Genomic DNA, 25,917 nt, shown 5'->3' with positions numbered 1-25,917 from the left:
TGGGAAGTCCAAAGTCAAAGTGTCAGCAGATTCACTGTCCAGCAAAGGCTCACTTCCTTATTCACAGACTTCCATCTTCTACCTGTGTCCTCACATGGAGGAAGGAACTTGGGACCTCTCTTAGGCCTATTTTTATGAGGACACAAATCTCATTCATAAAAGTTCTACTTTCTTGATCTAATTACCTATCAATGGCCCCACCTCCTGATACCATCATATTGGATTTAGGATTTCTTCTTTATTAGAAAAAAAATCACTTTTTTGCACAAATTTATGGGGTATGTGTGCTATTTTATTACATGCATAGATTGTGTAGTGATCAAGTCAGAGCTGTTAGGGTAGCCATCACCCAAATAAGGTACATTGTACCCATTAACTAATTTCTCATCATTCTCTCTCTCCACTACCTCACACTTCCTAGTCTCCATTGTCTATCATTCCACTTTCTATATCCAGGTGTACACATTTTTTATCACCCTCTCATGAGTAAGAACGTGTCCGATTTGACTTTCTGTGTCTGGCTTGTTTCACTTAAGATAATGGCCCCCAGATCCATCCATGTTGCTGCAAAAGACAAGATTTCATTATTTTTTATGGCTGAATAGTATTCCATTGTATAAATATACCACATTTTTATTCAGTCATTGGATGATGAACCCTTAGTTTGATTCCATATCTTTGATATTGTTAACCGTGCTGTGATAAACGGGTATCTTCTTGATATGTAGATACCCAGTAGTGGGATTGGTAGATTGAATGGTAGTTCTATTTTTAGTTCTTTGAGAAATCTCCATACTGTTTTTTATGAGGTTGTACTAATTTACAACCCCACTAACAGTGTAAAAGCATTCCCTTTTCTCTGCATCCTTGCAAAATCTGTTATTTTTTTGTCTTTTTACTAATAGTAACTCTAACTGGTGTAAGAGGGTATCTTATGGTTTTAATTTGCATTTCTCATATGATTAGTGATGTTGGGCTTTTTTCCATATGCTTTTTGGCTATTTGCTTGTCTTCTTTTGAAAAGTGTCTATTCATGCCCTTTGCCCACTTTGTAATGGGATTACTAGGTTTTTGTTGTTGTTGTTGTTGAGTTGTTTGAGTTCCTTGTATATTCTGGATATTAGTTCCCTGTCAGATTAATAGTTTGCAAATATTTTCTCCCATTATACAGATTGTCTGTTCACTTTGTTGATTATTTCTTTCACTGTGCAGAAGCTTTTTAGTTTGTCTTATTTGTATATTTTTATTTTTTGTGCTTTTGAGGTCTTAGTCATAAATTCTTTGCTTAGATCAATGTCCAGAAGAGTTTTCCCTAGATTTTTTCCTAGTATTTTTATAGTTTTAGGTCTTACACTTAAGTCTTTAATCCATCTTGAGTTTATTTTTGTATATGGTGAGAGATAAGAGTCCAGTTTCATTCTTCTGCATGTGGCAATTTAATTTGCCCAGAACCATTTATTGAAAAGGATGTCCTTTCCCCAATGTATATTCTTGTTGCCTTTGTCACAGATCAAGTGGATATAAATATGTGGCTTTATTTCTGGATTTTCTATTTGCTCTATTGGTCTATATGTTTATTTTAATACCAGTATTTCAACATATGAGTTTTAGGGAGACACAAACATTCAGGCCATAATAGTCTCCCCAGCTCATCTTTGCTTCCAGTCCTCTCCCCTCAATTTCTTGACTGGTTGTGGTGCTTACCCATCATTTTTGTCTGCACATCCATAACTCAGAAAAGGGATTTTTATATCACTTTTATGTGGCCTTGTTCAATCCAGTCACATTCATACTAAATTTAGCAATAATTTCTTTGGTTCTCTAAAATGTAAAATATACCCACCTATTACTGATTTCCAGTGACATGCAGAATTTTTTTTTCTTTTCTAATCTGCTGGCTGCTTGAATGGGACTTCCAAAGATAGGGAGAGGGAGTTATTTGTGTTCAATCCATTTTGTCAAAAGTTTTGCTGTTGTTATCATTGTCATTATCATTTTGGCTGTAAGTCTTCTCAAATCTTTTGTGGAATAAACAATTTACACCCAACTAAACAATAACTCTTTCAAAAAATATTTAAAAATATATTTTATATATGTTTTTCTGTTTTCCGAATTAAGATACTGCTACACAGCAGTATTAACAGGTTTATCTATAATCAAAAGAATGTAAGGAAGAGAGAGGAATTGAATTTTAACTAAGGTTTTCACATAAACCATGCCTAGTGCTTAAAACACAAAACAGAATATTTGAATCATGCTTAAAATTTAAAAGGTAAAAATAATTCACTAATTTTTTTAATAAAGCTTAGGGATGCAGATATTAATATAAACCATGAATAAAGAGAACTTTATACCTCTTATCTTTGTGTGTACGGTGAATGTATGTGGTGTGTGAGGGGGTATGTGTATGTGTGAGTGTGAGTGTGCATATATGTAGAGGTGGTTATTTGAGACTGTCTGTTAACTGGTACTTATCTCTCAACTTCTCACCTCCCAGATTGGAAATATTCAAGTTTTTACAAAAGATCGTCAGAAGAAAATGAAGATCTAGCCTTTCCTTTAACTGGGAAAACACACCCACAAAGCCTTAAAAATGCCCAGTTAGATAATTTTAAAGAAAATATTTCTTACATACAAAAAGTGTAAGCATTAATATAATGAATACCTAATCATTTAAGAAATAAAAAATGACGACTAGTACATGGATCCACACTCTGCATTCTTATCCCATCACCCTCCCTCTATGCTCTTCTCTCCCCACCACATTGCCAGTGATGACCATTATCCTGAAATTGGAATTTATCATTCCTATGCATGTCATTATACTTCTACAACATAAATAATTTACCAGTTATTGTTCCATTACAAAAAAAACAGACTGTGCTCTAGGTAGGTTGAAAAAGGGATTTATCACTTCGCTTGCAAAATAGGAAAGGCTAAAGGACTAGGCTTTAGGCTATGCTCCCAGGAATGAATCCAGAACATATTGCCTGCACAGTGTTTGGGGAATCTGCTATCATTGCTGCCAGAAGTTGCTGATACAGGACGTTGCCACCACCACTGATGATTAAAGAACTGCAAATTACTCAGCTGGGAAAACAGCTGTATGAAGCTGCCAAATTAGGAAATTTCTGCCACCACTGCTTACTACAAAACTGCCAGTTAGTAAAACAAAGGCCTAGCACTCAGCTTGCTGCCTGTTTGTTCATGCTGTAGACTCTATGTTAAGAAGGTCTAGTCTTAACACAGTACATAAAACTAGGAAAACTTCAGTCATAACCTGCAACTCTAGTTCAGACAATCAGATAAGGGGTTAATATCCAAAATATATGAGGGACTCCTACAACTCAATATCAAAAACCAAAACAAAACAAAACAAATAAACCAACTTAAAAATGGGAAAAGTACTTAAATAGACATTTCTCCAAAGACATACAAATGGCCATCAGGTGTATGAAAATGTGTTCATTATCACTAATCACCACAGAAAGACATATCAAAACCATGATGAGACATCATCACACCTCACCTCACATCACCTCACTATGATCAAAATCCAAAAAGATAACAAATGTTGGTGAGGATATGGAGAAATCGGAACCCTTGTACATCACTGGAAATTTAAAATGGTATGACCACTATGGAAAACACTATACAGGCTCCTCAAAAAATTAATATAGAACTACCATATGCTCCACCAATCCCATTGCTGTGTGTATATGTACAAAAATTAAAATCAGGATCTTGAAGAGATATCTGCACTTCCATGTTCATTGCAGCATTTTTCACCATAGCTTACATATGGAAACAACCTTATGTCCATTGACAGATTAATAAAGAAAATGTGGTATATACATACAAAGGAGTATTTCTGTAATCAGCCTCAGCCTTTAAAAAGAAGGAAATCCTGCCATATGTGACAACATGAATGAACCTGAAGACATTATCCTAAGTGAAATAAAACAGTCACAAAAGGAAAAATACTGCATGATTCCACTTACGTGAAGTATCTAAAATAGTCAAACTCGGCCGGGCGCGGTGGCTCACGCCTGTAATCCTAGCACTCTGGGAGGCTGAGGCAGGTGGATCGTTTGAGCTCAGGAGTTCGAGACCAGCCTGAGCAAGAGCGAGACCCTGTCTCTACTAAAAATAGAAAGAACTTATATGGACAGGTAAAAATATATATAGAAAAATTAGCCGGGCATGGTGGCACATACCTGTAGTCCCAGCTACTCGGGAGGCTGAGGCAGGAGAATCACTTGAGCCCAGGAGTTTGAGGTTGCTGTGAGCTAGGCTGATGCCACGGCACTCTAGCCTGGGCAAAAGAGTGAGATTCTGTCTCAAAAAAAAAAAAAAAAATTAAAATAGTCAAACTCATACAAGTGGAGACAAGTGGAGAGTAGAATGGTTGCCAGGGGCTGGTGGGGGAAGGGAAAATAGGGAATTGCTGTTGAATAGGTACAAGGTTTCAGTTATGCAAGACAAATAAGTTCTAGAGATCTTCCGTAAAACACAGCACCTATGGTTAACAATAATGTATTGCGCACTTAAAAAAATGTATTGAGAAGATATGAACCTGGAGAATATTATGTTAAGTAAAATAAGTCAGGAACAGAAAGACAATCACTGCATATTTTCACTTAAATGTGGGAGCTAAAAATGTTGATCTCATAGAAGTAGGGAGTACAATACCGGTTACTAAAGGCTAGGAAGGGAAGGGGTGAGAGGAGAAGGGAGAGGATGGTTAATAGATGAAAAATTACAGCTGGATAGAAGGAATGAGATCTAGTACTCCATAGCACTGTAGGATGACTACAGTTAACAATAATTTGTTGTACCTCTTCAAACAGCCAGAAGAATTTTGAATGTTCCCAACACACAAAAATGATAAATGTTTGATGTGATGGATATGCTACCTAACCTGAATTGATCATTACATATTGAATACATATGTTGAAATATCACTTTGTACCCATAAGTATGTACAATTATTATATGTCACTTAAAAACAAGTGAATACATGAATAAGAAAAGCCAGATCTTATGTCACTTGTTCTTACCATAAAAGGGGAGGAGGCATGAGGCGATGGATAAGTTTATTACCTTGAGTATGGTGATGGTTTTATGGGCATATGCATATGTCCAAACTTACCAAATTGTACATATTAAATGTATTCAGTTTTTGTATATCAATTATATTGCAATAAATCTGTTAATATTTTAGAAAAGGATAGCTGGTAATGATACAGAATCTGTATGGTTAAAGAGAAAAAAAAAACACAAGCAACTAATTTAGGGGAAATATTTGTAGCACTGGGGTATAAAACCAAACACTCCAAAGGAGAATTTCAGGAGTAAATTTTTGCCTGTAGAGATAAATGTTAGAGATTGTATTTTTCCTAAGATGAAAGAAGATATTGGGCTATTGCTAGCTCTGAAGCCATTATATTACTGTTCATCAGGAACTCTATGACTAGCGATTCTGTTCAATCTCAGTATGGTTTGGATTATGAAAAAAGCATATTACATTGAGTAACAAACTGTTTAAGATTTCTCTCTGAGAAAAAGTTAATAAATCTTCTAACAGCCCTTTGAAATTTGTTTTTGGTAGAAAAGGATTCCCAGCTGAAAACAGTTGAACTGTCTTTGTTAGAAATCTACAAATGTTTTATCACCTCCTCACATGATGGAGTGTGTTCAGAAATAGTTAAACTAAGAGAAACTCTAAGGGCCCAGAAATTATGCAAAGTTCAGTTCTTTCGAAAGAAGCTCTTAATGTGATAGTAATATATTTAAAGATTGGTTTCCAGGCATACATCTGGAGTCTATTTCTAAGGATTAGGATAAGATGTCATGCATTGTATATATATTTTTAATTTGCTATAAGTTAGTAATAACATTAAAGGCCTATTCTGCTTGTGGTTAGATAATTCACATGACAATGTAAATCTTATGATTGAGTGTCTGATATAAATACAGAGGAATTTTCTTGGCATCTTAAGGAAGCCCAATAAATGGTACCCTTCATCCCCACCTGAGGTCTGAATGTCATAAAAATTAGGTCAGAAAAGAAGCTTTTGGACAATATGGATGGGTCTGGAGAACATTATGTTAAATGAAATAAACCAGGAACAGAAAGATAAATACTGCATGTTCTCACTCATATGAGGAAGCTAAAAATGATGACCTCATAGAAGTAGAGAGTATAATAGTGGTTACTAGAGGCTGGGAATTGGGAGAGATGAAGAGAGGTTGTTTAATGGGTACAAGAGAATTAGAGGGAATAAATTCTAGTGTCCAATAGCACAGTAGGGTGACTATAGTTAAAGAAAATTTATAGTATATTTCAAAATAGCTAGAAGAGAGGATTTTGAATGTTCTCAGGGCAAGATGATAAATGTTTGCATTAGTAAACATGCTAATCACCCAAATTTGATCACTATACATTGTATGTACTGAACCATCACTATGCACCCCATAAATACATACAATTATTATGTGTCAATTAAAAAATAATTTAAACAATGAAATGAGGCCGTGGGAGGACAAAATATCATTATTACCCAGGAACTAAGTTGTAAGAGGTATTATACAGTGTGCAGGGATGGGGGGAATAAGCTCCCAACTTAGCCCTAGTCACAGAAGAAGCTGAACACCACATGCTTTCCCTATATGACCTAAGTATATGACAGGGCCCCCTAAGTATATGACATGGTCGACTGAAGCAGAGAATGTGTGTTCTCTGTGGCTAGCTGGCTCTGAGGAGGAAAGCAGAAGGATGTAAGCTGAACCAAACACACCCTATTTCTTCTCAAATTTCCAACTGTATCGCTTCCACTGCCTTCCCTCCTGCCTCTTTGGAGAGTGACTGAGAAGATAAAGAGACAAGGAATGTTTAAGGAAAGTCTTTCCTCCTCCTTCCTCCTAGTGAGGAAGACTAGGTCTGCCCCAACATTGCTCAGCTTTTCATTCTCTTAGCTCATTGGGCTAACCCCATGGTCAATCAGGGTTATGGCTTTCTCTCCGAGGAAAGAAATCCAAAGCAATCAGGTTGTCCAACTTCAGCGTTGACTGGATTGCATCATCAGTGCTAACTACTGCTCCTGTGGGTGGACTTCTAAGACCATGCTCTGACTACATTTGCTGCATAACTACTCAAAACATAGGGGTGCAAAACAATGATTCTTTAATGCTCATAGAATGAAACAATGCGGATGTCTTGTCTCTGCTATACCATCTCTGGGGCATTAGCCAGAGTGATTTGACAGCTGAGGGTAACTGGATAGCTGGGGAATCAACTGGAGGCATCTTCATACACATATTTGGTGATTGATCTAGGTGGCTGAATCTGTCAGATGAGTCCTCAACTACTGCTGTCCACTGGAGCACCTACACGTCACCACTCCATGTGGTTGGACTTCTTACATAGCAACTCAGGGCTCCAAAACAAATGTCCCAAAGAGAACCAGGAGGAAGCTGTATGGTCTTTTCTAATCTAGCCTGAGAAGTTAGGTACTTCACTTCTGTTGTAGTCTATTCTTTACAAGCAAGTCAATGAAAGGGACCAAATTCAAGGTAAGACACATAAGACCCCAACTCTTACAAGAGGAGTATCAAAAGATTTTCAGAAATGTTTTAAAATTTCCACAATCCAATAGCTGTTAGTGTTAATTTTTTTTACTGTAAGGATCTGAAACTAGTCAGAACAATATATAATTAGCTCCACCAAAACTGAAAATTATTTCTGTTTCATTTCCTATGCAGACTATGTTCAGTTAAGAATATCAACAAGGCATACCAGAAGATCCTCAGTGAGAATAAATAACAATAAGAAATCCAAATAATAAGTTGTCTAAAGATGCTCCAATAATATAATAAAACCCCAACTACATAGAAAATATCCCATACATTGAATATAGTTTCTTATTAATAATATTTCCAGGAATAAATTAAATGAAAATTCTAAAAGTCTTCAGGTCCCAAAACTTCAAAATCCAAAGGAATATCCAAAATAAAAATTAATTTCTCCCCAATTTCTTTTTCTGCCCACTCTCAGCTAAAAAAATTTCTTAATAGATTTGAGGTTCTTTCAGCAGCTGGAGGCTGGCAAATTGCTCACTGAAATGACCAAAGTTTCTTCAGACCTCAAACATTTTGTTAATTTAGTCCCAAGTCTTCCATCAGCCTCTGCAAAGGATTTGCAAGTTCAGATATCTGAAAGGAAGGGACTCCACAAAGCTTACTCCTGCAAGGCTTTTGTTTAAAGGCAACTGAAAGATCCATTTAGAGAAAGAGAATGGAGTGTAGGTGAGCATTTGAGGGTCTGAAAGGCATCCAGGTGCTAACTCCCCAGGGTCCTTATTCACACACTAATGTGATTTGTGGATTGAACCACCAAAATGTGTAAAATGAATCTAGGCTTTCAGATCCATAGTCAGGTTAGGTTGTGGAACCCATTATTCCAGTTGGAAACTATATGTTTAAAAACTGGCCCTAAGGGTGAGAATTTAAACAGAACATTACAAATTCCATTACCCTTATCCTGGCCAAGAGTTAAAGCTAAACATTCAGGCATCCCCAGAAATAAAGCTAGAGCTCTTACAGACCAGTTGTAAATTATTTTAATTACAGTGTCTTTTTTAAAGATTTCAAAGATGATCACTACACTGTCTCTATACTCAGTAAATTTAGAAAACAAATCAATCTACAGCCCCTAATGAAGTTAATGAAGCAAAATTTTGTTCTTATTACCTAGTGAAGGTAAAAAAAAACATTATAGCAGAAACAATGGCATTGAGGAAGAAGGGTAAATGGAGAAACTTATTACTTTCAGCTCTACCAGACACCCATTGTACTGTGCTAGTGGTCCATGGGCAATTAACTTAAGCTCACAGTAAGGAAATATTAGCTAATGAGAAGTTATGTCTGCCATTATGTTTACCTTATATCCGAGTTTTAATCATTTCTGATAAAGAGTGGCATATGAAATTTAATAGTCTATTGTGTATTAAATTGTGTCTCCCAAAAAGATATGTTGAAGTTCCAACTCCTGGTACCCAGGAATGCGATCTTATTTGGAAACAGGGTCTTTGCAGAAGTAATTAAGATGTAACTTAAGATGGAGTCATATTGGAATAGGGTGGGCCTTTAATTAAATATGTCTGGGATCTTCACAGGAGGAGAAGAAGAGACACAGAGACAGACACACAAGGAGACAAAGCCAGAGACTGGAGTGATGCTTCTCTAAGCCAAGGGATGCTAAGGATTGCCAGCCATCACCAGAATCTAGAAAGGAGGCATGAAACCCATTCTACCTTAGAGCCTTGAGAGGGAATCAACCCTGCAGACACATTAATATCAGATTTCCAGCCTCCAGAACTGTGATGCAGTAAATTTCTGTCATTTTAAGCCCTCCAGTTTGTGGAAATTTGTTACAGCAGCCCCAGGAAACTAATACACTGTCTGCCTCTATTTTTTGATGTTTGACCACTAACAGGTTTTAAGCCTCACCTCTCCCTATTTCCTTTCTACTGTACATCTGGGAAAGTTGATAAGAATGTCCAGGTGCTCCCTCCGTTGGTGCCAGTGGTAATTTCAAACTACCTGCAGAAACCCTCACCCCGGTCCCATCTACTAGCACAGCAAACACCCCAGTCCAGTCTGCTTTCCCTGTTCTCTCAGACCACTTTTAGACCTGCTAGGGAGCCACCATGTTATCACCAGAAAGTCTTATTATGTGAGTAATAAATCTTTTTATACCTTCTTGGTGGCGGGGAGGGGGGAGGATATCGTCAGTCTTAACATCTGGGCCCAATTTTAGGTAAGGAATCTTTCTCTTTCTTCAGGATGGCCAAACATGGAATATATCTGCCATATTGCAAAGTTGATAAATTTTCAACATAGACAATCCTATTCCAGAGTTTTATTTGTAGCATAATTTTATCCCATTCAACATATTCAAAGCTTCTTCATTTTTCTTTCCTCTTACAGACCCATGTTTCAGCTATCCCTGGGTTACATTAAGAGTGGGCTCTGTTTAGTGACAGCAACATCCAGTTTGTGAAGAGAAAATGTAGTCCCTGGCTCAGTCATGCCTATTCAGGAAAGGTGCATCTCATTGGCTCAGCACAAGCATGTTTGCAAAAGCTGGCTTGACCTCTGACCTGTCTGTATATGCCCTGCCCTAAACAACCTAGACACCGTTTGATTGAAGTTGTCCATAAGTGCAAACTTGATAGCGATGGCAAATCACCTGTGGGTAAAGCTACCATAAGCTCCAGTCACTGGCCAAGGTATAAACTACTTGTGACGTATGTAAGGAACAACCCCATATGCCCATATGGAATTCCTAGTACCTGTGTTGTATATTTATACAAATGGCCACCAAGGGAGCAGCTCATAGACTGGCCCCAACACAGCTTCCCCAACTTGCTACAAATTTTTACTCTCTTACTTTATTTCTCAATAATTCCCAGTATGTGCACCAGTCATTGAGGTCTGTGAGGGAGACCCAATAAACAGCAATTTTCTTACCTTCTCAGTGCTGAGCAAACTGATAAATAAGGTACTTCTAAAGCAAGTAGAAGTCAGTATTACTCAATTACTTTATATATACTTAAACACTTTATAAGTACACACACACACACACACACTCAAGTATTACTTTATTATTGACACAAGCTGAAATGAGCCTTAGGTCAGTGTGAGGGGCCAAAAGGCTTGAGGCAGTTTTAGACACATTTACCCATCCCAGCACAGACAGTGCTGGATCACTGCAGATCACTCCACCGCCTCTGATTCAAACAATGGCCAGGACCCCCACTGCTGCACTGACCGATTTTCCTCGTGTGAAAACAAAGGTTTCACCAACACCCTATTCCTTAATGTCAATCTGATATTAATGGTAGCGATCATATGAATGATCTGATTATGATAAAGTAACAATCATACAAAACCAAAACAAAACCTCATGCAAGTTGTAAATTTTTCATATAGAAACTATCAGAGGAAATTTCAGTTCTAGGATCACTTTTATTTTATTTACAACTTGATGAAACAAAGATTTTATGACCACTTTGAAAGTAAGATCAATGTTGGAGAAATTCTTTCCTATATCTTTAAGATCACAGCACACACTAATTTTATCAGAACTGAAGAAATTCTAGAGAATCATATAACTCACATAAGTGGTTCTCACCTGGTCTTGTTTGGCCCCCATTTGGCAATATTTGGAAACATTTTTGGTTGTCTTCACCAGGATCAGTGCAGCTGGAATCTAGTCGGTAAAAGCCAGGGATGCTGCTAAACATCCTCAGGACACCCCCTCACAGCAAAGAACTATGTGGCCCCAAATGTCAACAGTGCTGAGGGTGAGAAATCCTACCTTAAGAGATACCACAGGAATGTGTGTCAGTATCTATTTAACAATTGTATTTGGAATTAGTATTTTCAGAACATGATTTAATTGAGCATATGTCATACTGGTAATGCTACCACAATCCAATTTTCTTGTGACAACAAGGGCTGCTGCTTCTGAGTACAGCACACAAGAAAGCTCTGTGGCAGTTCCAGGCTGTGTGGCAGCAATCCTGCTGCTCGGGCATATTTCTAGAAGTGTCTTTTGCAGAGACAGATAAGACATGAAGTCTCGAGTAAGCTCCAGCAGGAAAACTGCAGCTAGACCTCTAAGGTTTAGAACAAGCCATGTCATCTGCAAGAAAGAACTACACGCAGCATTTGTAAAGCAGTTCCTGATACTCTACTGGGTCATAGCAGAATCTGAATATCTGACCATGGATCATCAAGTCTCTACGGACAAAAATACTCATCATGTGTACTCTCAGATACGCCAAGTCAAAGGTGGACCTAGCCATAATCCACAGTAAATCAGACTGGGTACACCTAGTATCAAACGTGAGCTGGTCCAGAGGTCACAAGTATTTTGCATGAGCTGATGGACTGTACTCTCATGTCACCTGCCACTGGTGAACAGATACTTCTCCTTCACCTCACATCTGTGGCCTCATGGCAGCAGGCAGTGGGGTGGGCAAAAGCAAAGGGGAAGAAGAAAAGCTCAAGCTTTGTTCGTGAATGAGTCTGCTAGGAATTTAGGCACAAACCAAACATGGACGGCTGCTTCTCTGTAGTCCAATGAACAGAGATTCAGGCAACATAGCTGGCCATCCACTTTGTGTGGAAAGAGATGTGGCTTGAGGTAAGGGTATATCATCGGTAGTGCTGAATGGTTGCCCAGAGGCCTGGAAAGAGCAAGATTGGTATATTTGATTCAAGGAGGTCCGGGGGGGAGAGGCATGTGGATGAGATGCATGGGAGGAGGCTTGAGAGTTGGAACAAAGTACAAATATCTTTCTAAAGCATCTTAATGCCCACCAGAAGCATCTGCTGCCAAAGAGATACCCATCAAGCAAGTAGACAAGACGAATCGATAAATATATGTTAGTCAAGCTCTGTCCTCAGTTGACCCAGTGTTTATGTGATGTGTTTATATGAAGTAGCCACAATGCCAGAGATGGAAACTATGAATGGGCCCAATAGCACGAGATTCCTCTTGTCAAAAGTGACTTAGCTATAGCTGCTGCTGAATGTCTGTCACATCATCATCAGGGACAAATGCTGAGACTATCTCTCAGAAGGTCTGTATTAGCCACTAGCTGGTGATAATCTGGTCATATCAGATCCCTTCCATTCTTCCAACTAGCATGTAATCTTGGACAGGATAGACATATATTCCAAGTAAGTGCCTGCCTTTCCTGACTGTAGTATTTCAGCAAGTACTATTACCAAAGACTCAAAGAATTTCTAGGCTACCAATATAGGATCCTGCATAATGGCACCTTATTCCCAGATATCCACTTTACAGCAAGGGAGGCATAGCAGTGGGCATATGACCAAGAAATATCCTGGTCCTACTACCTTCCACGGCATGCAGAACCATGAAATGTGATAAAACAGTGCTTTGTAAATTCAGTGATTCATGAGTTTAAATGCGACACCGTGCAAGGGGATGGGGTACTATCCTTCTATATGTAATATGTACCTTAAATGTCCATTGCATGGTGCTGAGTCCTCAATATGTGAAATATACGTGTCTGGTACAGACAGCTGGAAGCCAGCTACTCATTGTCATTCAAGTTCAGGGAATTTATACTTTCCATGTGCACAACTTTACACTCTGTGGATGTAGAGTTCTGGTTCCTAGAGGAGAATAACTTCCACCAAGATAAACAATGCAAATTCCACTAAACATAAAGTTATTTCTGCTCACTTTGTGTTCCTTGTGCTAGTAGACTAGATAGCACAGAAAGAAGTTGCTATATTCTCAAGGATAATTGGCTCTATCATGAAGAGATAGGGCCGCTGCTGTATAACTGAGACAGTGTAGAACACATTTTGCACTCTGGTGACCACCAAGCTGGTCCTGGTTGCCACCATCACCAGATTTAACTCTACAGCCAATCACAGCCATTAATAAGGGTAAGTAAACAGGGATTCAGAACCTGCAGAAATAAGAGTTTGGGACAACTCTCCCACCACACACACACACACACACACACACACACACACACCAGCAGAAGTGCCAGCCAGTGGGGAGGGGGATGTATGATGGGTGGTGGATAAGGGAGCTCTCAGGCACGAGCCATCATTGGGACCAACCCTGCAGCAGGGGCTGTCATTGATCCCACTGTCCTTCCTCTTATGGTTTTACAGTAACCAATTGGACTCCTGGAGAAGCTGTGCCTGCACTGAAGGAACAACGTGACGGAAGAAGCAAGTGCATCTGAACAGCACTCAAGACTGCTGTGAATGCTGTGTTTCAGAGGCCCAGATTCTCTTTATGGCAGGTAGTCCCATCCCCTCAGCTGGTAAAATTCACAGATCACAGCCAAACAGAAACCACTTCATCTTCAAGGCTACTTCTCCCAACTCTCTGAGGGCAGATTATAGCCAATAACCAACCGAAATTGGGGGTACAATAGTTGACTTCTTTGCCTCAAGATAGGACCAACTAGTGTGGTTGATGCTCTAGAGCTGCAGTCCCCAACCCCCAGGCTGCAGACCAGTAGGGGTCCGTGGCCTGTTAGGAACCAGGCTGCACTGCAGGAGGTGAGCGGCAGAGCTTCATCTATATTTACAGCCACTCCCCATTGCTGGCATCACCGCATAAGCTCTGCCTCCTGTCAGATCAGTGAAGGTGTTAGATTCTCATAGGAGTGTGAACCCGACTGTAAACTGTGCATGTGGGGGATCTGGGTCGCATGCTCCTTATGAGAACTTAATGCCTGATGATCTGAGGTGGAGCTGAGGCGGTGATGCTAGCACTGGGGAGTGGCTACAAATACAGATTATCATTAGCAGAGAGGTTTGACTGTGTAATAAACGTAATGCACTTGAATCATTCAGAAACCAACCCCCGCCCATGTCCATGGAAAAATTGTCTTCAATGAAACTGGTCCCTGGTGCCAAAAAGGGTGGGGACTGCTACTCTACAGTGTGCCATTGGATATGGTCTCCACTAGCTGCACGTGACTGTTGAGCATGTGAAATGAGATATGCTGTTTACACTCTGAATTTCAAAGATTTAGTATGTAAAAAGGACATAAGATATCTCATCAATATGTTTATTATTGATATATGCTGAAATGATAATATTTTGGAGGTATTGGTTCAAATAAAATGTGCAAACCATCTGTTTCTTTTTACCTTTTTAAATATAGCTACTAGAGAATTTAAAATTACCTATATGGCATGCAGTATATTTCTATTGGACAGGGTTGCCCTAGAGCTGTTCTGTGGGATCAGTCGGAAGATCATCTCCAGCTAAGATATGACCTTGCTGAGCTGGATCCCCTGTCCTGTCCCAAGGACTCCAGGCTCTTCTTCTGAGGACACTTGCTCACTAAATCACTCCAACAAGGATCTAACCTCAGGCTCTGCTAGGAACCAGAACTAAGACACTTGATGTTTTGTATAGGTTTGGTCTTCAGTGCTCTATAAAAACTGGATATGATGGAAATCACCAAAATAAAAACATATGAAGAAAACAGTGCAAAACACAGTAACACTATTGCATCAAAGAAAAATTCTAAAGGAACCATGTGCTTAACTCATAACATTAGAACACAATGATAAAAAAGATACGCATCGTGTAATAACATTTAATAATTATTTAGATCAGAATACTAGAAAAACAAAATTTGAATCATAAAGGTCTTTAGTTAGCTCATACTCAGTTAACGTTAATTCACTGTCAAGTTGGGCAGAGATGTTTATGTTTCATAGATGCTACTCCTGGCCTCAATATTTAAGATTACCATTATTGTTTTTGATAAGCAAATACAAATTCACACTTGTTTTAAAATGTGGGACCTCATAGCAAAAGATGTGATTAGGATTCAAATGTTAATGACTTCAAATTTAAGGTAGTCTCAAAAATGACATTCACTGGGGTGCTTTGTAGTTTTGATCAGTATATGTACTAAGACAGCCTTTTAGAATTGTTATTCCCTTCATTTATCTCAAACACATATTTCTTTAAAATCCTGAAAGCTCCATTCCATGTAAATAATTTAATACATTACACAGTGATAAAATATTTTGGTATAAAATTTGATATGATATTTGTCAATAGAAAAAGTGCATCCTGTAACTGAAGAGTTGGTCTCTTAAAAGTGATTCCACAAGAATGTTACTGACAAGCCTGCCTGCATAACCTTATACTACCACATGATGTCCCTCTAACGTAAGGTTCTAAGGATGGAATAAAACCTTTGGAAGAAATTGCCAAAAGGCATACATACCTTGCGGATAAAAAAATATTCAGTTAGAACAACAAAGCAACATGAATCTTACAACATACAGTGTTTTTAATTGGTGAACTTATACTGGTTCTCACATATCACTTAGCAAAAAATGGACCTCTAGTTGAAGAGTCCTGGACATTTTCCAAAGTAGTTTGGTGAGAACACCTGGTAAGAAGTGTGAGCAGTTCAAGAAAGCCACGAGTGTGTGTGCACTTGGGTTTTCTTGCCAGATTTCCCTTAACGCCAAATAGGATATACAAAGAAAAACCTATGCCTGGAAATGCTAGAATGAAATTTAAGAACATCAAAGACATAGAGAAATTTATAAAGCTTACAATGAGTTAGAGCAGATCAGCAGCAAAGAAAGTACTTAAGAAAAAGAATGTTGGATATAAAGTTATATACCTAAGCAAATATCCTTTTAAAATGTTGCAATCATAAAAAAGTTATTTCAGCAACAAAGTTTCAGAAATTTTTATATCTAAGAAGCGCTTTATAAACATTTATGAGGGAAATACTGAAATCCCTGCAAGAGATATGGGGAGTAAGGCTGATCAAATGACATCTTAAAGCATTTTGTGGTCTAAAAAACTAATTGCTAAAGAAATTCAAAATGAGGAATTATTCATAAAAACTCAGTTTTAAATTTCTAAAAAATATGAGCAGGTTGAAAAGAGAGAAGTTAAAACAACTACTCCTATCTGTCACATATTTTGTCTTCATCCTGACACGTTGCAAAAAATAGAATTTAGAGAAGGGTAACTCTAAGAGACTGGTATCAAGTATTTTCTTCAAGGAATGCACTTAAATGGTTGTGATCTCTATGCCTGAAAAAAAAATCTGAAAATGTTGACATTTATAAAAGTATAAAAGGAATAAATAGGGGAACTCATTTTCAGAATACTGAATTAGGAGGCATTGCTTTAAATCAGAAAGAGATTTAAAATTGTAACATTTGAGTCACTACACATAAAACCCTTGGCATTTATGGATTTCTGTTTGTGGTTTAAATATATGTGATCCATAAAATTTCTCACTAAGCAAGATGATGACCATAATCCCTTGCTATTGTCATGCTGTGTCATTCAAAACATTGCAATGCTGACTGTAAAATGCTGGTTGGATTTTAAAATAATATAGATATTGGTACCTTGCTATGTTGGCTAAACTCTACCCCCCAGATACCACACCCTCTGGTAATAAAAGAATGTACAGACAGGCACTTCTCTAGCCATTTGTCTTTTCAGAATTAGGTATCTCCTGTTACCTATGCCTCTTAATGAGCCCTAGAGCCAATTCCCTGGGGGCAGCTAACTATTCTCTTCTGTCTTCCCACAGGACAGGTTTACATTTGCTACTATAGCAACCACTGCTAACTGCCTTCTTTCTGACTTTTTAAGCTTCTTCATAGTGTGGGTTTCTTTGCAAAGATATTATTCTAGAAGCTTTCAGCTCTTGAAATCTTGTCTTAAAGAGCTTGGCTTTTTCCATAATAAACCTTCATTCTAAATAAAGCATGAACGTTGTTATTTCCCCATTGTGTATCTGTAACCTCTCCTGGAAAACGCAGGCTTGACTTGGGTCAAAGGCAGTTGTTCCTACCTTGCTCTTTGATGCTGAAACACGTGGCTCCAGCAGATGTCGCTATTCTTACCATTAGCAAAACACTGGAACCTAAATAAAGGTCTTTCCAAGCTGATAAAAAACAATCAGCTTTTATGAGTCAAAAATCATCACAAAGTGGAAGAAGTAAAAACATGCAATCAAGTGTAAAATTTTCATTTTAACACTTGAAGTTATAGAGGAATGTGGAAGGTCTCTTAGGTAAATTCTCATTTTAGGCAAGTTATTGCTGGTTTATTTCCTAAATCTCAGTTTACTCATCTATAAGGAAGGATTACCAATTTATAACACTTGAGGCTGTTATGAGGGTTTACTGAAACAAACGCAATATGCCCTTCATACAGCACTCCTTCAATGAAAGCAAATTATCTTTGCTTGGAAAGTATAAGCAAGACAATTACGAAGACTTCATTCCTTAGGTAGTCAGTAGTTTGAGCAAGGTAGAATCTCAACAAAATAGTGGCTCCTTAACATTTCATCAAAAAAACACTATAAGAGCATTGAAATCTATATTTCTGGTGCCCTTTTCAAAGAGCTTTCCAAAGTTTTCTAAGTTAATGACTCTAAAGCTTCCTTTCTCTCTCTTGTTGAGGATTAGAGTATCTTTTCAACCCTGTCTGCACCCCATCAACCACAAAGTAATTTTCAAAGGGACTTAAGATTTGCAATTTTCATATATTAGGGAACTAAAATGTGATATTCATTCCTCCCCCTCCTTTAATTTTTTAAATTGAGTTTTAGTAAACAACACTTATTTTTAATTCTGAATCTTTCGTCTTATTTCCCAGGACGAAGACAGAGGGTGTGGAAGTCATGAGTCATTGGTATCTTCCTATCAGACGACCTCATCAACTCCCCTTCACTGCCTGGGGCTGATCTGGCTGATTTTGTCTCTATTTCTGAGCTGTTTTAGTTCATAAAGACTTGTGTTTTGGTTGAGGGGATATGGCCAGCACCTATCTTCAGCGTAACTCCTGCCATACCCACAGCTCCTGAGAAAGATCTGTGATCTGAATCCTGACCAACTGAGAGACTCCAGTCTAAACAGATCAGAGACCAGGGATGTATCTTTTTCTGTATGAAAAAAATGAAATCCTCTTACCTTTCATGATTGCCTGCATTTTCTGTATTCCATATGAGTGCCTCCTCACCCAAATTTCAGTATTAAAGACAGTCATCAGAGGAGTGATGTCAGCAACATGTCAAAATAGGAAGTTCTTGATACTCCCTTCACCCACAGATGCACTGAATAAACATCTATACATGAAAAACAAAATTGATGTAAGTGCTTATTTTTAAGGTAGAGCTCCTTTATATATTTTTGTAGTAAAATGTCCTATACATATGACATACATAGACATATAGACATACAGACAGAAGCAGATCTTATAGCATTTATAAAAAATTTTTATTTTCTAGCTCTTAAATATTATTATTATCGAGACTATCAATCTTTTAATTACCTATTTTATTATTTTAAGAAATTATTATCCAGGCAACAATTTGCCTTTAGTATGATTTTGCCATTTCTGTAAGCGCTTGCTGCTTCCAGGGCCTAATACTTATACATGTATAAATAGGTAGGCATAGCCAGAAGGTAGAATACTCAGTTCTTCAGAAATTAAGGATCCTATTTTTACCTTGCAACTTGGCTTTGGCTCTCAGATCTCCATGATCAACTTAGGCAATGGTTTTTCCTTACACAAGCACACAGAAAAAGGAACAAAGGGATAGAACACAAAAATCTCAGTGAATTCCTGAAAGCTGGAGTTCACACCCCCTGTAGAGTTGCCATTTACTTTGAGTGTCTGCCTGACTAGGTCAGACATTTGAGACCTCTAACTGAATCTAAGCTAATTAATTATCAGATCCAACTGATCCCGGGCCTATTTTAGTTTCTGTTGTGACTTCTGAACCCAGTTTGGATCAAAAATTAGCTCAAACACACACAGAGAGCTCAAATAAAAAATATGTGGAGTTTTGGAGTCTGAGAGAGAACTTACCCACGAGCCCCAGTTGCTGTGAGAGAGACAGCAATGGACACAATGGGTCCAGCAAGTACCTTGCTTGGACTCTTGGTTCTCCCAGGGGTCTTTGGAAGTTCTATTTCAGAACCCACTTCTGACAAATTAAATTTAACAGAGTTTAATTGAGCAAAGAGTGTTTCATAAATTGGACAGCTGAACCAGAACAGATTCAGAGAGACTCCAAAGCTGTAACATGTTAGAAGAAAACTCACGGACAGAAAAGAGAAAGTGACATACAGAAAATGGAAATGAGGTATAGAAACAGCTGGATGGTTACAGCTCAGCATTTGACTAACTTAAATAGAGGTTGAACAGTTGGCCACCTTTGATTGGTCAAAAATCCAAGATCAGCAAAGAGGAAGGAGTAGGGAGGAGTGAAGATGAGTGGAGCTGACTTTAGCTGGGATAAACAGCTGACATTGCTTTTGCACTTTTTAACTAAAGTACCCTTTTAAGTGAAACTAATAAGTCTTAACCAAGGTTATAACTTAAGAAAGCAAGAAGTGTCTACAAAGAGGTGAACAGTGTTTACTATATCCAAAAAAGCCCCCAAAACAGCTCAAAGAAAGAAAAGTCTCTTAGTCATAAACAAGGTGTAACCCATACTTTTTGTCTAGACGTATTTTCTGGGGTCCCAGTTTTTCAGCTGACCGTTTATACATACAGCTCTAAAAGCCCCACGTGCTCTCACAGAATACAGGAAATCAAAAGCTGTGCACGGAAGGGAATAGAATGAATAAACGGTAAAAGTGTATATGGTGTATATTTACACACAACTATGAACCAGATCAGGCTGCGGTGAAAGCACAGAACTTTAACCATTAGGCTGCAAGATAAATTTGCCTCTGCCGTTATTCCCACAGGGACAGTGTTCGAAGGGTTTTTAATCTTCGTTTTCGATCAGATATTTGCTCTTCCAATGTGTCAAGAGAATTTTTAAGGCTAGCCACAACATTTTGTGTTTCTTCTAATGTAATTTCTCTAGTAACACAAATAAGGCAATTGTTGAGAATAAGAAATCTGTAAAATTTATTTTTTAAAAAATTTAGAAGTCTGTTAATTTAAAGGATATATCTTTTGGCCATTCAAAATTAGAATTCTCAATGGTATGTTTATTCCAAGTGCCTCTTCCTAGGAAGCCCAGGTGGGAACTTTTCGGGTTTGGCCGGGAGAGGGCCCGGAGAAGGCCGTTGCCCTGAGTCCCAAAAACTCACTGTCAGAAGTAACAAGGTAGACAAAGAGAGGACTTTTGAAAACAAAGACTCCCGTAGAGCGTGATACCTTGGGTACAAAGAACGTGCTGCTTAGAATTTTATGGGTCTCGGACCCCCAACTCTTGCTCAGGTTCGCCGCCCGCCATATTCCCAAAAAACACGCCGCCACCGCCGCCGCCCCTGAGGAGACCGAGGAGAAAATTCCCACTCAGGCACAAGACAAGCCGGGGGACGTGAAATTGGACCAGAGGGGAACCTCCTATGTTTTCTTCTTCTGGGGACCTGCAGCAAAGTTTGTCTTTAATAGACGCCACCGGTCTAGTCAGGACCACGGAATCGGCCCGGCCGCCGGGCGCTCCGCGGGCGGCTTCCCGGGGTTCCAGGCCCGCGTTCCACCCTGTGGTGACCCTCTCTGTGACAGGACGACACAGAGGGACAACGACAAAGGAAAGCAAAAACAACAAAAAAAGGCTATTTCTGAGAGGAGAGGGACAGACGATATGAATAGTCATACCACAGAGTACCAAAAAACATACCACAGTCGCTATACCCAGACCGGTCACACAAAAATGTTTCTCTCACCGATCTGACATTTGGAAAGCCAAAAGGGACGATAACCTTTGCCATCTGCTCAACCAGAGCCCACAGAGACGGAGGAAACCCAGGCGTCGGACTGGTAAGTTAAGGCATTTCACCGCGTCCGGCTGGGAGAGTCCCGATGCTCCTCCCTGCGGCTTTCGAAAGAACAGAGCAGCTTGGCAGCGCCCGCTGGCTCCCCGAACCGCGGGGGTGAAGAGAAACTTCCCCTTTCTCCCCCCAAAAAAGTTCCCGGAAGGGTCAACTGAACTCGCAATCAAGCAGATTAAGAGGAGAGCGGTTTATTGCCTGTGCGCCTGCGCGCGGAGGAATCTCGAGCGCGATTCCCAGCTACCCCGCTGCAGCCCACGTTCCTACCGAAAGCCCTCGAGGAATCCCCGTACCCACTTCGAGGAATCAGACTTCAAGACATGGTTATTATTTCCTGAGCCCTTTGCAGGGTACACCATAGAAATACTTCAAATACACAGAGTTCTCAAAGAAAAAAAAAAAGCGCTGCCCCCGTAAAAGAGAGTCGAGATTCTTTCCTTGAGACAGTGTATTTTATCGGAATTAGCTCCCCTGCTTTTTGAACTTAAATGTTTGAGAATTGAAAATATATCAAGATGGATAAAGTTTGTCAGAGTGATCTGGTAGTACTAAAGCCGGAAGATTGAGTAATTATTTTTACTTGAAAGAATAGCAGGAAGTATTTAGCACATACTAAAACTTAAATAGGAAGAACTGTAAACTATTCTTTGATAAGAGAGGCAATCACAGTTTCATAAAAATAAGTAAAAATGTTTATTTCCTCCATAAAGAGCTGGGGCTGCACTGATTCATATAATTTCCCGTACCTTTATTGAAGTAGAAATGGTATTCAGAGATTTAACAATCTCAAAAACAGTTGCCTGTTTGAAGAGTTTTCATTGACTTATATCTGAATTAGCATTACAATGTAGCAGATATATATCTATATCTATATAAAAACACATTGTTTTTTCCTCTGTCACTGAAATGTCCTAGAGGCAATGGCATCTCAGATAGGACCAACCTAATATATACAGCATAGATTATAGTTCCTAAAATTAATTTTTCCATGAAATGGAGCAAGGTTTTTTTAGACGGAGAACTGATTCCAGATCTGGGGAAGGAAGGTACAAGAGAATTTGTAAGTTCTTACATAAAAAGCCATGGTTTCATTTAAGGGTTAATGGAATCAAATCAAAGGACACAGGAACCAGATTATAGGTGTTTGATTGTGATATTATGAGCATTTTTTGAAACTGCACTCAAATCAGGGGGATTTTATTTGTGTGTAGTTCTATTACTGCCAAGAACAAAACCTGTAATTCAGCCCACTAGGCTACTGACCTGGCCTATTCTTCTTCTGTGAAGAATTTACTATCTGCTGGACACAGGAAAGTGCTTTGCAAATTGAGGCATGCCACTCTATTTTGGAACTGTCACCTGTGAACCAGGCCCCTTGCCATGTATCCTTGGGGAAATGGGTAGAAAGGTGAGGTCTGCCAGTAACGGAAGTGGCCAAGTTTTCACATAGCATTTTAGAAAGTCATAGTGGAAAATAAGTCACTTGTGCATGAATACATGGAGTCCCACTGCAATATCATAGCAAAATGCTTTTGTAATGTTATTTCTTTTTTATGATGAACCTTCCATGGACATTTTCCTCCATGTTAGGATGCTTTTTTTGACATTACTTATGACATAAGGAGTAATTCAGGAGTTAATATAATTTTGTGTCCTTCAGTTATTGGGGCTGTCTTAGTAAATGCCCAATGACTATCTAGTAATTGTCTTTAAAATAAATATACCAGAGAACAGTATTAGGCTATTTTCTATTTCAAAAACACAGAAGTCACTGTTGACTATGGTTATAAGCTCTTGCCAGAGACTTGAGTTGGCATGAATGCAGGTGGCTGACACTGAGTAACATCTCAGCATTGGCATCATATGGCCCAGGATAGCATGAACTACAGGTTCTAGGAAGGCTTTTTGCTTTTTTTGTTCAAGATTCCAATAAAATAAGGACTTTCTCCAGGTGATTTAATAGAGTAGGCCCAGTAAGTGGCCTAAGTGAAGGATAAGATTTTTCCAAAATCCAAATAGGTCTACCAGTCATCAGGCCTCTCACTTAGTCTGAGGGGAGGGGAGCAAGAACATTTTATTCCTAGCGGTCTGCAGTGTATCACAGGTCACTCCAACCCATGGAATCCTCACCAATTTTACAGTCTGGGCAGGGTCTTGGATTTTTTTCAGGGTTCATTAACCATCTTCAATCAGATCCCCAATCAGATTTATGATCAAAGTTGCCTCTAGCTTGATTCTCAGTTTCAAAGATAATCATAGGATCATCAGTATAGTGTATCAGGACACTGTATTACCTGTAGATGTAGTAGCTACATTGAAAAATAAAAAGAAACAGGTCAGATTAAGTCTAATAATGTATTTTATTAATCCATTACAGCTAAAATATTATTTCAACATATAATCAATAAGAAAATATTGAAATATTTTATACATTTATACTACATCTTCAAAATTTACTATTTTATGTTTACAGTACCTCTCATTACAGACTCTAAAATTCCATCAGAAATACTTAATCAGTATTTAGATTTCATAATATTTATTGACTCTGCTTAAAAGTTTTACAATAACTGAAGGATTAGTTTTTAAGTTTATTAAAATTAAATAAATATTCTGTTACTTCATCACACTAGCCATATTTTAAGAACTCAACAGCCACAGGTATCGGTCAAGAGTGGATTTTGTTCTTCTTCACATGCTAATTTAAGCTATAATGAAAATTCCAAAAGAAATTATTTTATTTAAAATGCTGTGGAAGACAGAGAACTTTGAAATAGATGACAATGAAAAACAAAATCGAAGATGGGTCATTCAGAGACCTTGCCATGAAAATAGGAAAGTTTTTTTTATACGAGTATCAAGTCTAGGCACTAAATATAAAGCTGTTCTGCTACCACTGATAGAACATTCCTATCACCTTACTATTCCCTTAATTATTTAGCCTTTTTTTTTTCATTCAAAAAGTATTTGAATCTGTGGAGGGTCTGAGCTGGACATCGTGCTGTATGCACAAAAGGGGTGAAATCTAGGGCTTACACTCAATCAGAATGTAATTTAACTTTCTAGTCACTAGGAATAGCAATATTTTGTAAGATTTCTATCTCTTGGAATTTTGAATCAAAGGTGAACCAGCTGACATCATAATCCCCTTCTGTAGTTCTCATACGATTTCAAGAATTGGTTTAATCTAAATCCTCTGGTACCTTATGACCTATAAAAAATTCACCTAGGTCAAATGCAGTGATTGCTGCAGGTACAGTCATACAAAAATAAACTGTTCTTAAAAATCACTGTCGTGTAGGAAGAAGTAGCAATACAAATATTTTTTATTTATTTATTTATTTAGCCACCAAATAATCAGAAAACAGTCATCAAAAGATAACCCATGCCAGCCAGCTGTGGTGGCTCACACCTGTAATCCCAGCACTTTGGGAGGCCCAGGCGGGAGGATCACTTGAGATCTGGAGCTTGAGACCAGCTCCCTACAGAAACAAATAAACCACTAATTAGCCAGTGGGAAAGCACGTGCCTGTAGTCCCAGCTATTCTGAAAGCTGAAGCACCAGGATCACTTGAGCCAGGTGTTTGAGGTTGCAGTAAGCTATGAAAATACCACCGCACTCCAGCCAAAGCAACAGAGCAAGACCCCCTCTCAAAATAAAACACCAACCAACAAAAAAAACCCCTTATGCTTAATTTTATTTTTTCAGGTTTCAAGAGAAGTTTTTAAAGAGAGACTCCTTCAGAGGGCAAAAATGCATTAAAAGGAGCTTACTGCTATAGGAGAGGTGCCCCATTTTGTAAACAGTTTCAAATAAGATTCCAAATGCATTTGAAATATATGGAGCGTCGCATAGCTCAACAATCCATAGCCTTCCACTTTCCACCCACTGCTAACACATCACTCTCTCCGTGAATTTGACCCATCATTAAAACTCACAGGTGCGCTCATTGCACAGGTGTAGCAAGCAAATGATCTGCCAAAATTCAAAATTCAACCTTGAAGTGCGTTTTCGGAATCTACTTCCCCTTTAGTACTAAACGTAACCGGTGTTTAGCTTCCTTCAAACGCCCCCCAAAGGACACACACCGCTCCGCCCACACAGCAAAGCCCCCAAGACGCGGTTCCCACGCTCCGCGAGACCGCCGAGGTTCGCAAAGGATCTGCGGAACGCGACTGCGCATGCGCTGACTTGTCGCGCATGCGTCCCAATCCCCGCGCATGCTCAGAGGCAGAGGCCGGAGAGGTATGAGAGGGTAACGGAGGCCGGCCTGCCCCGCCCCCGTTCTCTGCGCGGAGCTTTCCCTCTGCGCCGGGTCGGTTCAGCTTCCCTTTCCGGGCGGGCAGGCGGCGGGCGCTGGTGTTTGTTTCTTCCCCTACGCAGTGTCGCCTTCTGGAGCTTCCCATGGCGGGCGCGGCAGCTCGGAGGAGCCGGGCCGCCCTGCGGCTCTGCGCCACAGGTAATGGGCGCACGGAGCGATTCCGACGGCGCACGGGGACCTGCCCCGAAGCGGGGGCCGGGATGGAGGCCGGCCGGGGTAGCCG

General features: G+C 39.1%; 1 protein-coding gene and 1 long non-coding RNA gene across 5 annotated transcripts in view; one reads left to right on the top strand and one right to left on the bottom strand.

Annotated features, from left to right (window-relative positions):
• Positions 1-21,408, bottom strand: part of LOC123621767 — a 66,933-nt gene extending 45,525 nt beyond the window's left edge. The window contains exons 1-2 of the long non-coding RNA XR_006729234.1: positions 21,268-21,408; positions 18,547-18,701 (exon numbers count right to left, since the gene is read on the bottom strand). This is a non-coding gene — a long non-coding RNA (uncharacterized LOC123621767). The remainder of the gene's footprint in view (positions 1-18,546; positions 18,702-21,267) is intronic.
• Positions 21,409-25,616: 4,208 nt separating this feature from the next.
• Positions 25,617-25,917, top strand: part of TMX3 (thioredoxin related transmembrane protein 3) — a 45,468-nt gene continuing 45,167 nt past the window's right edge. For all 4 annotated transcript variants that reach the window (XM_045527356.1, XM_045527355.1, XM_045527354.1 and 1 more), the window contains exon 1: positions 25,617-25,832. In XM_045527356.1, the coding sequence (XP_045383312.1) occupies positions 25,778-25,832 (55 nt within the window). In that variant the 5' untranslated portion in view covers positions 25,617-25,777. The remainder of the gene's footprint in view (positions 25,833-25,917) is intronic.

Source organism: Lemur catta, chromosome 16 (genome assembly GCF_020740605.2).
Source record: "Lemur catta isolate mLemCat1 chromosome 16, mLemCat1.pri, whole genome shotgun sequence".
NCBI lineage: Eukaryota > Metazoa > Chordata > Mammalia > Primates > Lemuridae > Lemur > Lemur catta.
The sequence above is the reverse complement of the archived record's forward strand: the minus strand, read 5'-3'. Positions and strand labels throughout refer to the sequence as shown.